Source organism: Amphiura filiformis, chromosome 6, assembly GCF_039555335.1.
Source record: "Amphiura filiformis chromosome 6, Afil_fr2py, whole genome shotgun sequence".
Classification (NCBI taxonomy): domain Eukaryota; kingdom Metazoa; phylum Echinodermata; class Ophiuroidea; order Amphilepidida; family Amphiuridae; genus Amphiura; species Amphiura filiformis.
This window is the reverse complement of record NC_092633.1, coordinates 47,500,779-47,513,514: the sequence shown is the minus strand read 5'-3', so window position 1 is coordinate 47,513,514 and position 12,736 is coordinate 47,500,779. Positions and strand designations below refer to the sequence as shown.

At 39.0% G+C, this 12,736-nt stretch overlaps 1 protein-coding gene across 1 annotated transcript in view; it reads left to right on the top strand.

Moving 5' to 3' along the window:
* LOC140155518 (O-acyltransferase like protein-like) overlaps positions 1 to 12,327 on the top strand; it is a 46,596-nt gene extending 34,269 nt beyond the window's left edge. The window contains exons 14-16 of the mRNA XM_072178388.1: positions 2,749 to 2,935; positions 5,407 to 5,549; positions 6,031 to 12,327. Coding sequence (XP_072034489.1) covers positions 2,749 to 2,935; positions 5,407 to 5,549; positions 6,031 to 6,144 — 444 coding nt within the window. The 3' untranslated portion in view covers positions 6,145 to 12,327. The remainder of the gene's footprint in view (positions 1 to 2,748; positions 2,936 to 5,406; positions 5,550 to 6,030) is intronic.
* Positions 12,328 to 12,736: the final 409 nt, after the last annotated feature.

The following is a 12,736-nucleotide window of genomic DNA, read 5'->3' as shown; positions in this document are numbered from 1 at the left end:
AACTAATGACTGGCTGTGCAAAGTTGGTTTGGTTGACAATGATAAATGTGTCTTTTGTAAAACAGAGAAGGAAACCATTGTACATCTTTTTGGTAGTTGTAATATTGTGAACTCTTTCTGGCAAAGTATTCAGACTTATTTTGATTTCATACCTGAGTTCGATGAATTTAGTAAAGTATTTGGTTTACTGGATACAAATGTTAATTACTGGGCAGGTATTAATCCCGGTATTAATCAAATTATGCTCATTGCTAGAAGATATATTTACAAGTGTAGATGTGAGCAGTCTAAGCTATCTTTTAATGTTTTCAAAAATATTGTTGTTGATACCTTGAAGCTTGAACATTTTTGTGCACAAAGAAAATTGAAGTTGGATTTACATTTTAAAAAGTGGTATCCCTTTCTCAGCTTGTTGTAGTGCATGATATCTGGATATCTCAGTTTGCCCTTATTGCATTTTATGTATACGGTTGAGGTGGTACTGCACCCCTGGCCAATTTGATGCCTATTTATGCATTTTTCTACAAATTTGTTTGAGAGGAATGCAAGGATGGTCACGGTTTTGTCAGAAGGTGTGGTACCGCCTTAAATCCTTTATTCCATAAAAGTGTACTAGAATTTGTTTGTTGAAAATTCATATTAATTTCATGACCCCATTTATATGCTTGTCTGGAACTTGTTGTGATGCATTATATCTTGGGTATTTTAGTACCCTTTATTGTATTGTATATTATGTATACCGTTAAGGTGGTGCTGCACCCCTGGCTAATTTTGTGCCTATTTTTGCATTTTTTTCTCCAAATTTGTTGAGAGGAATGCAAGGATGGTCACGGGTTTGTAAGGGGGTGTGGTGCCGACTTAAATCCTTAACTCCATAAAAGTGTACTGGAATAGAATATTGTATTGTTTTATATTACCCCCTGGAACTTATCTGTATTGTATATTCTTTTTGTATATTCTTTTTGTGCTTGTATTATTATTGTACTGTTTTTATTTGCAACGCATGAAATGATTTAAATAAAAGCCCGATTTCGGGCATGAAATACAAAAAAAATACCGTCAAAAATGATGCAACTGGACATTTTTTTGTCTTTGCCCCCCCTTGACCAAGAAAGCTGGCTACACCCCTGCACTCTCCCGCACATTTACTTGTCTTGGGAACCTGATGACTGAGCCTGTGACCAGAGCGGGTGGTTACTGAGCTAAGGAGGTCTGTTCACCATCAGCAAAGAGTTTTTCATATAGAGTGACTTAAACAGGGAAGAATTAAACTAAGGGAAGATTTGAACTAAGGGATGAAATCAAAACTCGACCGGCAGTTGACTGCTGGTTCTGTCCAGTTGCTATTGTTCTAAACAGTGGCAACTGGACAGAACCACCGGTCAACCGCCAGTCGAGTTTTGATTTCATCCCTGAAAGATCTAAGTGATATTAGCAAATGTTGTCTGCTCAATGCCAGAAGTGGGCAAGTGCAATAGCTGCAATGTGTAGATGAGTACAATATACTGTGTGTAAATTGACAAATGTTCACATGGCAGCTATTGCACTTACCCACTTCTGGCACTGAGCATGAGCAGATGATGTGTCAAGAGTCTATGAATCTGTAAATCCTCGTATATTACAAATGTGCAAATCAAAGGCATGGATAATACCCATCTTAAAGGGGCATTTCGTGATCCACAGCCTCATCCCCCACTTTTCTCAAAAAAAAAAAAGTTGAGATTTTTATATCACTGGAAACCTCTGGCTACATAATGTTTATGTACAAAATATTTCTTGCAGATTAATTCGCTTTAGCAAAGATATCGTGAAATTTGAATTTCGCTTCTGGTGCACCAGAACGAAATTACAACGCATTGTCTATGGAGCAGTGTAATACACATAATCATGCATAACTCATGAACGCAAAATCGGAAGCAACTGAAATTTTGGGAATGGGTTTTTTTCGTGGATATCTAATGAAAAATGACATAAATAGAGGATGCTAGGATCACGAAATACTCCTTTAAAAGCACACTGCATGTGTAAAATGATGGGTGGACTGCTGTGTAAGTTGACCCCGTAGAATTAAAGAGTGGATATGACTGAAAACAATTCTGCGTCTCATCTAAAGCGTCTTGGTATCGTGTGTGCATGTCGCATCAAGAGCATCTCTTAAATGCACCCATTGTCCATGTCGTGCTTGAATGACAATGATTGACTCGTGCGCATTCCAAGGAAAACTGAATACCAATTTTAGCTCCATGTCTGTTTCAAGATGGCGGCTGAGTCCTGGTTCTCATTCTGTGGTTGACCCTAATAAAAAAAAAGAAAGAAAAAACGCAGTAATTTATAGTGCGCTACGCACAGGCACAACGCCTAGATGTTGATCCACAAGCCTCAGCACACTTTACAGGTTGTCGCTGACCACTATGGCCCCACATCATTCCATAAACCATTAAACAACAATTCGGGGACTTTGCTGCTGCAAGAGCACACACCCTAAGCATTCCACATATAACCTTCGCAAACCAGGGTCAGCTCCCCGAGTTTAGTACGGGTTACAAACGAGACAAATTAGCAGTAAGTTCCTTGTCCAAGGGAATTTCAAGCTAACTCAATTATTTCCACGAGAGCGTACTAGGCACCGCCAGGGTTCGAACCCGCAACCTCTTGCACCATAGTCGAACGCCTTATGAATTGAGCTAACTTGACTGCTAATAATAAGTACCTTGTATCAATTTCCTTTGTGTGTTTTTCTTTATACAGCTTGCCGCTGGTGGTATGTGGCTACTTGCAGCAGGCTCAGCACTTGGACTAGTCTATGGCCTGTATAATACAACACAGGGATACATAGTACCTCAGGGGACTACTATATTCTATTATGCAGTGAATACCATTGCGTGGGGAGTGGCTATTGGATGGGTAGCATTTGCCTGTATCAAAGGATATGGAGGTGAGAATTAAATGTGTGTTGTGGTGTGGGGGTGCGCTTGTTTTCACCTACTTTGAGTCCACAATTATGTAGTGATAAACCACACATAGCGAACCGTGGATGTCCACGATCGTAAGACAGCAACAGAGGGTGCTATACAGCATAACTTTGCATATGGAGTAGGGTCCTCTATCGTAGGTGTAATACCAGGTCCATGGTTTAGCGGAGAAATATCACAGAAGTCCATGTTTGGATTATGATATGTCTGTGTGTGTGGGTCCACTGTTAACAACCACACACAATACAGGTCCACGGTTGCCAGTGGGTGTGAGAGCACACCTGGAGGCAGCACTTAACACAAATGACCATACGGGTATGGATTTCGCAGCTCTGAAAGACCCACTAAATTTGACCAAAATAGAGCTCCAATCCTTGATTTTGATCATTTCAGCTCTACAATTGCTCATTCCTCACATTGCTGGTTTTTTCAGGCAATTTTCAACCAGAAAGCCGAGAAAGATCCTTGTATAATTTTGACTGTTCACAGCTCCAAAAGACCCCCTTTCGCTTGCAGCTCCAAAAGACCCTCTTTTACAGCTTTTTACCGGTATGCAATCAGCTCCCAAATAATTCAAGGGGAGCATATGCACCAAATATATATGATGTATTCCCCTCCAACCCCGGTGGTGGGCATTCACATCTGCATTCAAACTAATGTGAAGGTGTGCATTTTATACACATACCAGGGCCCATCACAGATGTGTGACCTCTTCCACTCACTGAGTGTTACAAGTACTGTTGCTGTGTTTTTTTGTCAACAGTATTTGCTCAAATTTACTAGAACTTTTACACATCCTAGGAAATGTATTTATTTGAATGATTCCAAGCCTCAAAAGAAGGTGTTACTCAGAGTTAACATATGCAGCGCTTTAACGCCATGAGAACTACCTACCGATTGGCCAAAATGAATATTGTGTCCAATTTTGAACCAATCAAGGAAGCTATTAATAAGATCATCTGCAAATATAAGTTTGACCATAATATAGTTCAAAGCCTAGTCATAATTGGCTATTGAAATGAGCATTTCAAGGTATCAACCAATTAGAAATGCTGTAGATGACCCGTAGATGACCAGTAGTGTCCAGGGGGTTAATACATTTATGAGATGATGTGTCAGAACTCTCAAATCGAACAGCAAATTTGTCCGCAAAACTTGTCTGAAAACTGCTATGTTTATATGTGAGTGGACACCACAAATCAGCCGTAAAGTCGGCCCTCGGTCAATTTTGTTTTATTTCGTGTTTAGAAAATATATATCATAAGCTTTAAAATGGTATAGCATTTGACTTCAAACGATATCCAGAAGCGGGTTTATGGTTTGTTGAACTCTGTTTCTTCAACAAAATTGTACCGTTTTTCGGTTCCACACATGTCTCTTTTTCCACATTTTTGGTAATAAATATCAAACAGTCATAATTGGTGGTCATTTCAAATCAGCCCCAAGTCAACGAGGTTCAGGAATGTCCTCTCATTGTTAATTGTTGGTTATACATATACTTAGACAAAATACAATGCTTTGTTATCCACCACTTGAACAGGATTTAGCCAAAGCAAACAAAGACAAGAACTATTTAAAGATTCTATAGAAATAGGTAGAAGCTTAACCTCTTCAGCAATAGGATTATTGATAGTTTAAACAGTACAGCCCTCGAATTAAGGATCTGAATGGGCATGCACAGCAACTTTTTTAGGTCAAGTTGACAATTGCCTTGGATTTTCACTGAACGCAAGGCAGCACAGCAGTTTGTAATATTTCAAGAGGGCATCATGGCAACTGTTGAAAATTTGAGAAGGGCACCAAGGCAATTTCTCCAAAGTGAAAAAAACACACACAAACATAGATAGATGGTTTTATAATGAAGGGGCAGGGCTGGGGCACCGACGGCAACTTCATTAGAGGGCACAGCAAGTGACTGCCTTGGGTAAAGGACATATTTTGAGGGCATTACGGCAGTGGGGTTGGGTACCCACGGCAAATTGCCATGGGTGCTGTGGGTTAATTCGAGGGTTGAAACAGTGTTTGATGAGATACTTGTCGCAACGGAATTGAGATACCTATGAATACGGTCTTCACACACATTTTACACTGTAACTCAGAATACAATAAATTACAATTTGCCGAGTTTACGGCTCATTCGTAGTGTCCACTCACATATGGTTGTGGTTATAAAACGGCTTGACCTATACGCACAGAACTTTTTGTCAGGCCAGCTCACCATGTCCTTATCCTTTGATCGGCTTTTGTAAAAGTATCTAAGCGACCAAAATTGTGTTGGGATCGATAATTGACATACAGTCAAAAGGGAGAGCGCTTTATGGCGACTATAATCTGGTTTAGTGAGATAAAGGTCATGGAAAATTTTCCGTGGCGATAGCAGCATGATGGGTTATGACACTCGCCCATTTCTGATCATTGTTATTGTTTGTTTCAGGCCCTGTGAACACAATTTTGTCATGGCCTATCTGGACCCCTCTGGCTCGGCTAACATTTGCAGCTTACCTAGTGCATCCATTGGTGCAATTTGTGTATGTATGGTCTCTCCCTACAGCTGTGCCTCCCACTCCAGCTTTCATGGTAAGTGTAGTATTGTTCACCCTGATACGTTCTGCTTGCAGTTCATATAAGCATGTTTTATTAAAGCCATTTCCATAAAAAATAGATTAGTATTTCTTTTCCATAAAATATGTTAGCTTTTACTGTCCCCTTTTGTGAGCCGAACAATTAAGATAAAGCAAAATTTTTTAAAAATTTACTACCAGTGCCGATGTCCCCATTGCGTAATCACTCCATTGGTCATGCTACGGTATGGTCCTTTGGTGTGTTATGAACATCGCGTACATGTTTGACTGATATTTCCATCGTAATAATTAAACAACGGTTCCTGCATTTTATTCAGAATCTCAGATTTTGATAAAGTTTGATAAAGTACACATATTTGTGTAAAAAAACACAATTTTGAAAAATATTGAGGGCATCCTCCTCAGCAAATGTTACAATGTGGCTTAATAAGTTGACCTATTTGTAAAAATAATGTTTGGTTTTCTTTTTCTTGCAGACATACCATGTCATTGCCTTCATCTTTGTTTCCTATGCAGTGGCTCTCGTCTTCTCTCTAGCCATAGAGGCACCACTGATGGGATTGGAGAAAATATGGTTCAAACGACACTAGATGTGATTTCCAGGTTGGAGTGAATGATACATGTATATAGAAATATTAACCGTGGGATGATCAAAATATAATCACAAGGTGAAAAGATGGATTGTTCCATTTTCCACGAGTTTGATTATATTTCGACTATTACACAAATAGCTACAAATTTAAGATTTGTTTTATGTCACTCTTACGTAAATTCTATAACTTAAAAATACTATTTAAAAGGGCATTTTCGTGGTCCACAGCCTCACCCCCCCCCCCCCACTTTTCTCAGAAAAAGTTGAGATTTTTATACCACTGGAAACCTCTGGCTACATAATGATTATGTACCAAAAATTTCTTGCAGATTAATTTGTTTAGCAAAAATATCGTCAAATTTGTATTATTTTCGTTCTGGTATACCAGAACGAAATTACAAGAGAGGCCTATGGAGCAGTGTAATACAGATAATCATGCATAACTCGCAAACGAAAAATCGGAAGCAACTGAAATTTAAGACAGGAAATACTATTTTTACATCAACATAGCAACACTATGTTTTGCTTTGAGTGATATTCTTCACATTTTGGGATCCACCCCATAACTAAATTGGCGAGACTAAGAGTCGGTGCAGGGCCTGACCCATGTGTAGCACTGTGATGGTAAAAACCATCGCATGAGGCTGATAAAAATAGCAATCAACCATGAACTGTCTATACTAGAATTTATGTGTGAGTGATATACTGTAAAGGTTCGCCTAATGGCGCTATTGGTCCCTTGACCTAAGTGGAATTTAGGCAGGGCCGGATTTACCTTTTTGGGGGCCCTGGGCCTGGCCAAAATTTGGAGGCCCCAAACGCACCGTGAGGAAGACATGTGCACTCAAGTGGCCAACATTTGCGTGCGAAGCGCACAAAAGAATTTCAATTTTAGACTATTTCAGCCCAAATTGAAGCTGAATTTTGCTACATAATAGGCAGTGTACACGAGGCGCGGACAATTTTCTAATTTTTGTAGGCCTACCCTATTTTGGCCCAAAATGGTGTTTTTCGGCTAAAATAGAAGATGCACACTACACAGGGCAATTTGGGGGGCCCTGGGCCCGGGTCCATCTGGCCCTATGGTAAATCCTAAAAGTGCCCTCCTGTAAAATTCCCACTAATGAATAAGGGCACGGAACCTTAATTCTTGTTGGGATTTCAGAGGAAGAAGTCTCTATTTGCACACAAAATTTACCTCAAAGAAAAGGAGCCCAAGGGCGCCATTAGGCGAATCTTTATGGCAATCTGGGCCTACCATACAATATTTTTTATTATGATATTGATTGTTATGATTTCCACATACTAACAAAGACTCAATTACTATAAACCAGGCCTTCTCAACTGGCGGCTGGCGCTTGGAGTTAGTCGAAGTGGCGCATTTTTAACAAAAGAGGGGTGAAAATACCACATCTGAGCCTTTCGAAAGCCCTAAAATCTCAGAGCTTCCGGGGGCGGCGCCCCCTGGACCCCCGGCTGGGGCTTTTACACTGGACACCTCAGGGGGCCATAAGGCATGCCACTGGACCCCCCGCTATGCGTTCAGGCGCGCACGTACTCCTTCGCAAAATCCACCCTTGACATGATGGCACTTCATGATCTCTAAAATTTCCCAGTTGGCACTTCAAATAAACTAGTTGAGAAGGCCTGCTATAAACCATCCCTATATTAACCTTTATATTACCTTATAATACCAATCATCAATGCCTGATGACAAAAAACAATGGTTTTGCATTGCAAAAAAACTGGCAATGCTGCCCTTTATAGTTAATACAATACAAAGGGCTGGTCAATAGTTACTTAACTTGGGGTTAGACAGTATGAGAAAACCATGACACTGGGTGACTCTACGCGGGAACCGCATTAATGCGCACTCCTAGGATGCGGATCAATGTGATCTCCTCTCATGACAGTGTGCGCAGACGGCGCCGCGCCATGAGCGCCCTGCATGCACTGTAACACACTTATAAAGCTTTATAAGAAACATGCCAGTAAATTACATGATCATTTCACGGATGTGGATATGAGTGCATGCCGTATAGACACTTGTTATTAAGGATGCGGATTCCATGAATTCGCATCTATGCAGATCCCGCTCTCATACGTGTGGCGTCACCCTATATGATAACCACAGTTGATATCACCTTCATGTTGAATTACAGTATTTCTCAGGGGCATTGAATTACAGTACTTTAATTGGTACTGCTTTTTATATTTTATATTTTCACAACTTGAACATCAAGTACTTTTAGCAAACATACATTTTCAGGGATGCCATTTTGTATTACCATTATGAGCACTATTACTGCCAAAATTAGATAATATATCTATATCCTTTTAAAAGCAACATGTACAGTACTGTTATAATTTGATCAAGTACTTTTAGCAAGTATACCTTTTAAAGGGCTACTACACCCCTGGCCAATTTTGTGCCTATTTTTGCATTTTTCTCGAAAATTATAGCGCATTGGTGACAGGTAAGATATGTATACTAAGTATTATAGGGGCAAAGACTACAACTACTGCACTGAAAATTCAGCAAGTCAAGGCAAGTAGTTATTGATTTATTGATCAAATATTGGTTTCCCTCATTTTTGACTGTAACTCCACAACTGTTGTCTGTGCTGAAATAAAATTTCCAGTGCAGTAGTTGTAGTCCTTGCCCCTATAATATACTATACATATCTTACCAATGTGCTATAATTTTTGAGAAAAATGCAAAAAGCACAAAATTGGGCAGGGGTGTAGTACCCCTGTAAGGAAGCCATTTTGTAAGTGTAAGTGTATGAGCACTCTAGCGAAATTAGATAATATAATATGCTTTTAAAACTGAGCAATGTATGTATAGTTAAAGTAGATATTTTTTATGAGTGGCTTAATAGCCAGGACTTTTTCAGACTCAGAGGGACTGGGAGGGGCAAGGCAACTTATTTAAGGGGACAAAATTTGGTATTCTGTTGTTTTAATCAAAATCTTGGATTTTAACAAAACTACAGTATGTTAGTTTCTTACAATTATATAAAAATCAGAATTTTGAAAAAATATTGAGGGCGTCCTCCTCAGCAAATGTTACAATGTGGCTTTAATCAGCATGGACCAGATCACCAGCCCTCGAATTATAAGGATCTGAAGGGGCACGGCAACTTTTTTATGGCAAGTTGATAATTGCCTTGGATTTTCACTGAAAAGGCAAGGCAGCACGGCAGTTTGTAATATTTCAAGAGGGCATCATATGGCAACTGTTGAAAATTAGAGAAGGGCACCAAGGCAATTTCTCAAAAGTGAAGAAACCACACACAAACATAGATAGATGATTTTATAATGAAGGGGCAGGGCTGGGGCACCGACGGCAACTTCATTAGAGGGCACGGGAAGTGACTGCCTTGGGTAAAGGACATATTTTGAGGGCATTACGGCAGTGGGGATGGGCACCCACGGCAAAATGCCATGGGTGCCATGGGTTAATTCGAGGGCTGCGGATCACCATGTTGTCTTACTTTGAAATGTATTTTCCTATATAACGCTTGAATGTACTGTACTATAGCAGTATTAACTAAACAAAGTACTTAAACTGTGGTGCTTTTTTGTAATAAGTTTGCACAATGTAATATAGTAAGTGTTGACATTATTGTAAAACACTGTTTTAGAGTAAGGAAGTTTTTATGTTACTATATGAGTGGGTCTTTATTTTGTCAATTTCAGTGTCAATTTCACCAACACAAATCGGTCAGTTTTCTTATATTACCTCTATGACAATGGGTCGATTTGAGTAAATATAACAATGGGTCCATATCTTTGGAGTTAAATGAATGTGTCATTTCAATAATTTGCACGCTGCTGTGATGGGTCAACTTTTTTGGCCCTTTTTAGAAAAACCACCTCCTCTGGAAATGGATTGCCACAATTACATGTTGTTATATAATAATAATATTGCTTGTTCATTTTACCTGACAGACCCCTCACTCCTCTTCGCCCATAGGCAGCATTTAATGTGGGGGAAGCAGTGTCTTAGCTAGGATATGACAAGTGCCTGTCATTTTCACCAAAACTGACTGTCCAAAATATGACTCTGAAAACAAAAACCAGTCCTCTCACCCTTCAAATCAGCTTTTGTTTGTTTGCATGGTCTTGTTTGAGTCATAGAACTTAATTTTGCCTTTTCCAGGAGCAAACTGCCTGTCTAAAATGACGGGTGGACAGGTGGTTAGCTAACACCCTGCTGAGGAGTTAAAAAGGGCACCTTTTGTCGATTTCCCATCAAAAATTGGCCGATTTACAAGTGTCAGCGTTTTAGCTGATTTCAGCTTTGTTATTGTCTTCAGTGTTTTTCAGCCTACCTCAGAATTAAATTTACAGAAAATGATAAAAAACATAGTTTTCAGCATTTTTTTTCAAAACCAGAGCAGGGGAGTATGTTTAATAAAAGTATTAGTAAGTTTTGAGAGGTTGTTCATGATTTATAAGTGTGACAGGGCCAGGATTTTTTTTTTGGGAGGGGGGTATGCTGATTTTGAAAAAGTGGCCTTTTGTCCAGGGGGGTGGGGCAATTTTGTGTAAAGTTGACTTTCTTCCCCAAATTTGGACCTTTTTTGACCAAAAAAGTTTTATTGTATATCTGATTTTTTAGCTCGCTACGCTCGCAAGTTCTTAAATTTTGGGACTTTTTGTATACATTTGCAAAGCAATATATGTTATTTCCATTAGAATAGACTTATTTTTCCCCAAATATTGTTGGTTTATATTATCAGATATCCTCTTAATTTGGGCTGAACAAACGAGGTAAAATTTAAAAAAAAATTGCTATTTCATTCCAGCGCCTAGGCCTATATCATCCACTGTATGCATCAATGCATTGGCGAATAAAAACCAGGATCCCGGTTTTATTATAAAACTTTAATTTTACTGTAATTAAAGCATTTCAGGCCTCGTCATTCACAGGGTATTTGAGTACATCCTTGGGTATTACAATCATGCAACAAGTAAAAATTCAAGAAAATTGATGGGGTTGAGTGTTGTGGGCAAATCCGGGGCAAATCACACAATAATATAGTTTTAATACTGACTAGTGTATTGACATGCCTCAACATTTGTCACATTTCTAGTGCTACCTTGCCAATATGCATATTAGCAATATTAGATGCAAATTTTTAAAATTCAAAATATATAGCAGCTTTATATAGCCTAGTATGTCTTTCGTAGAGTTTTTATACAAAGTATTATACAAAGTAAAGTTTTTATATTCTATTTTCATTGGTAATTATAAAGTGGATATTAATATATATCTTCAATAATGAGAAATACATTGGTGTATGTATTATGTATTGTCTCGGTCCAAGCCGGTGTGTGTAAACAGTCTGGCAACAACCCGTGAAATGACAATTGCTGATTGGTTATGAATTTCTATTAGGTTTTCAATTGGCTATGGAACCATATGACGGCTGAATTAGGATGTGACTTGTATAGAAGTGCCCGGGGGGGGGGCATTTTTGGCCTTTGGTATATCAATGACCCCTTTTTCAAAGCCTATTTTGGTAAATGAATGGGTCCTTTTTTCAAAATGTTCTCAATTTTTTGGAAAATAGCCCAATTTTTCCTTAATCTAGCCAAAATTGTCAAAATTTTCCTAAAATTTTGGGAAAATTTGTAAAAACCAAGACAATTTGGGTTAAATTCGGCCGAAAATTTTGACTTTTGGTATATAAATGGGTCCAAATTTCTTGAAAAATTGGTATATTTATGGGTCCACTTTCAAATTCTCAGCGGCACGTCCCTACCAAAACCAAACTTGAGTACCCCCCTCCCCCGGTAGAAGTGATACAAACATCCTATTTGCAGACTACCGCAAACGCAAAATGTACGCAAGCTTGCAGGCACTGAGGCGCCAATTGCCTGATATCGACTTTCATGTCAGCGACTTGCAGCGCGTACACACATGCATTGCAGATTGTGTGGATTTATACCACCACATGGCTATCCATCAACCGCTGCATGCGCTGAAGCCCAGTGCTTGATTGACAGCCAGTTTTATCTCATTTTTTAGGTGTTGATGTTCAGCCAATCAGAAAAGACATATTATGAGGTTGTCGCCAGACGGTTTGTTTAGTGACAAAGGAGCACAAATCAGCTGGGATGGAGACTAGTTTATGTATTGGTGTATGTATCATGTTTTAGCCATTTTAGCACTAACTATGGTAAGGGACGCACCATTAGATATTATCGGGGGGGGCTAGGGAGTTTGGGTCAGGCAGAATTTTTTTTTTTTGCCGCCGAAGGCTGCGAAATTTTTTTTTTTCGCTGCCTTTGGAGGCAAAAATTTTTTTTTCGCCGCCTTCGACGGCGAAGTTGCCTTTTTTCAATTTTAATGTATACCTTTGTACAGAGCTGGGTAGGGGAAACTTTTTTTTTTTTTCTCATCAGTGAGGCAAATCTTTTTTTTTTTACTCATCAGTGAGGCAAAATTTTTTTTTTACTCATCAGTGAGGCAAAACTTTTTTTTTCAAAAAACTCCCTAGCCCCCGATGATATCTAATGGTGCGTCCCTTAAATTATGTAATAAAGAATAAAAAATTCTTTTGCATGAAAAATGTTTG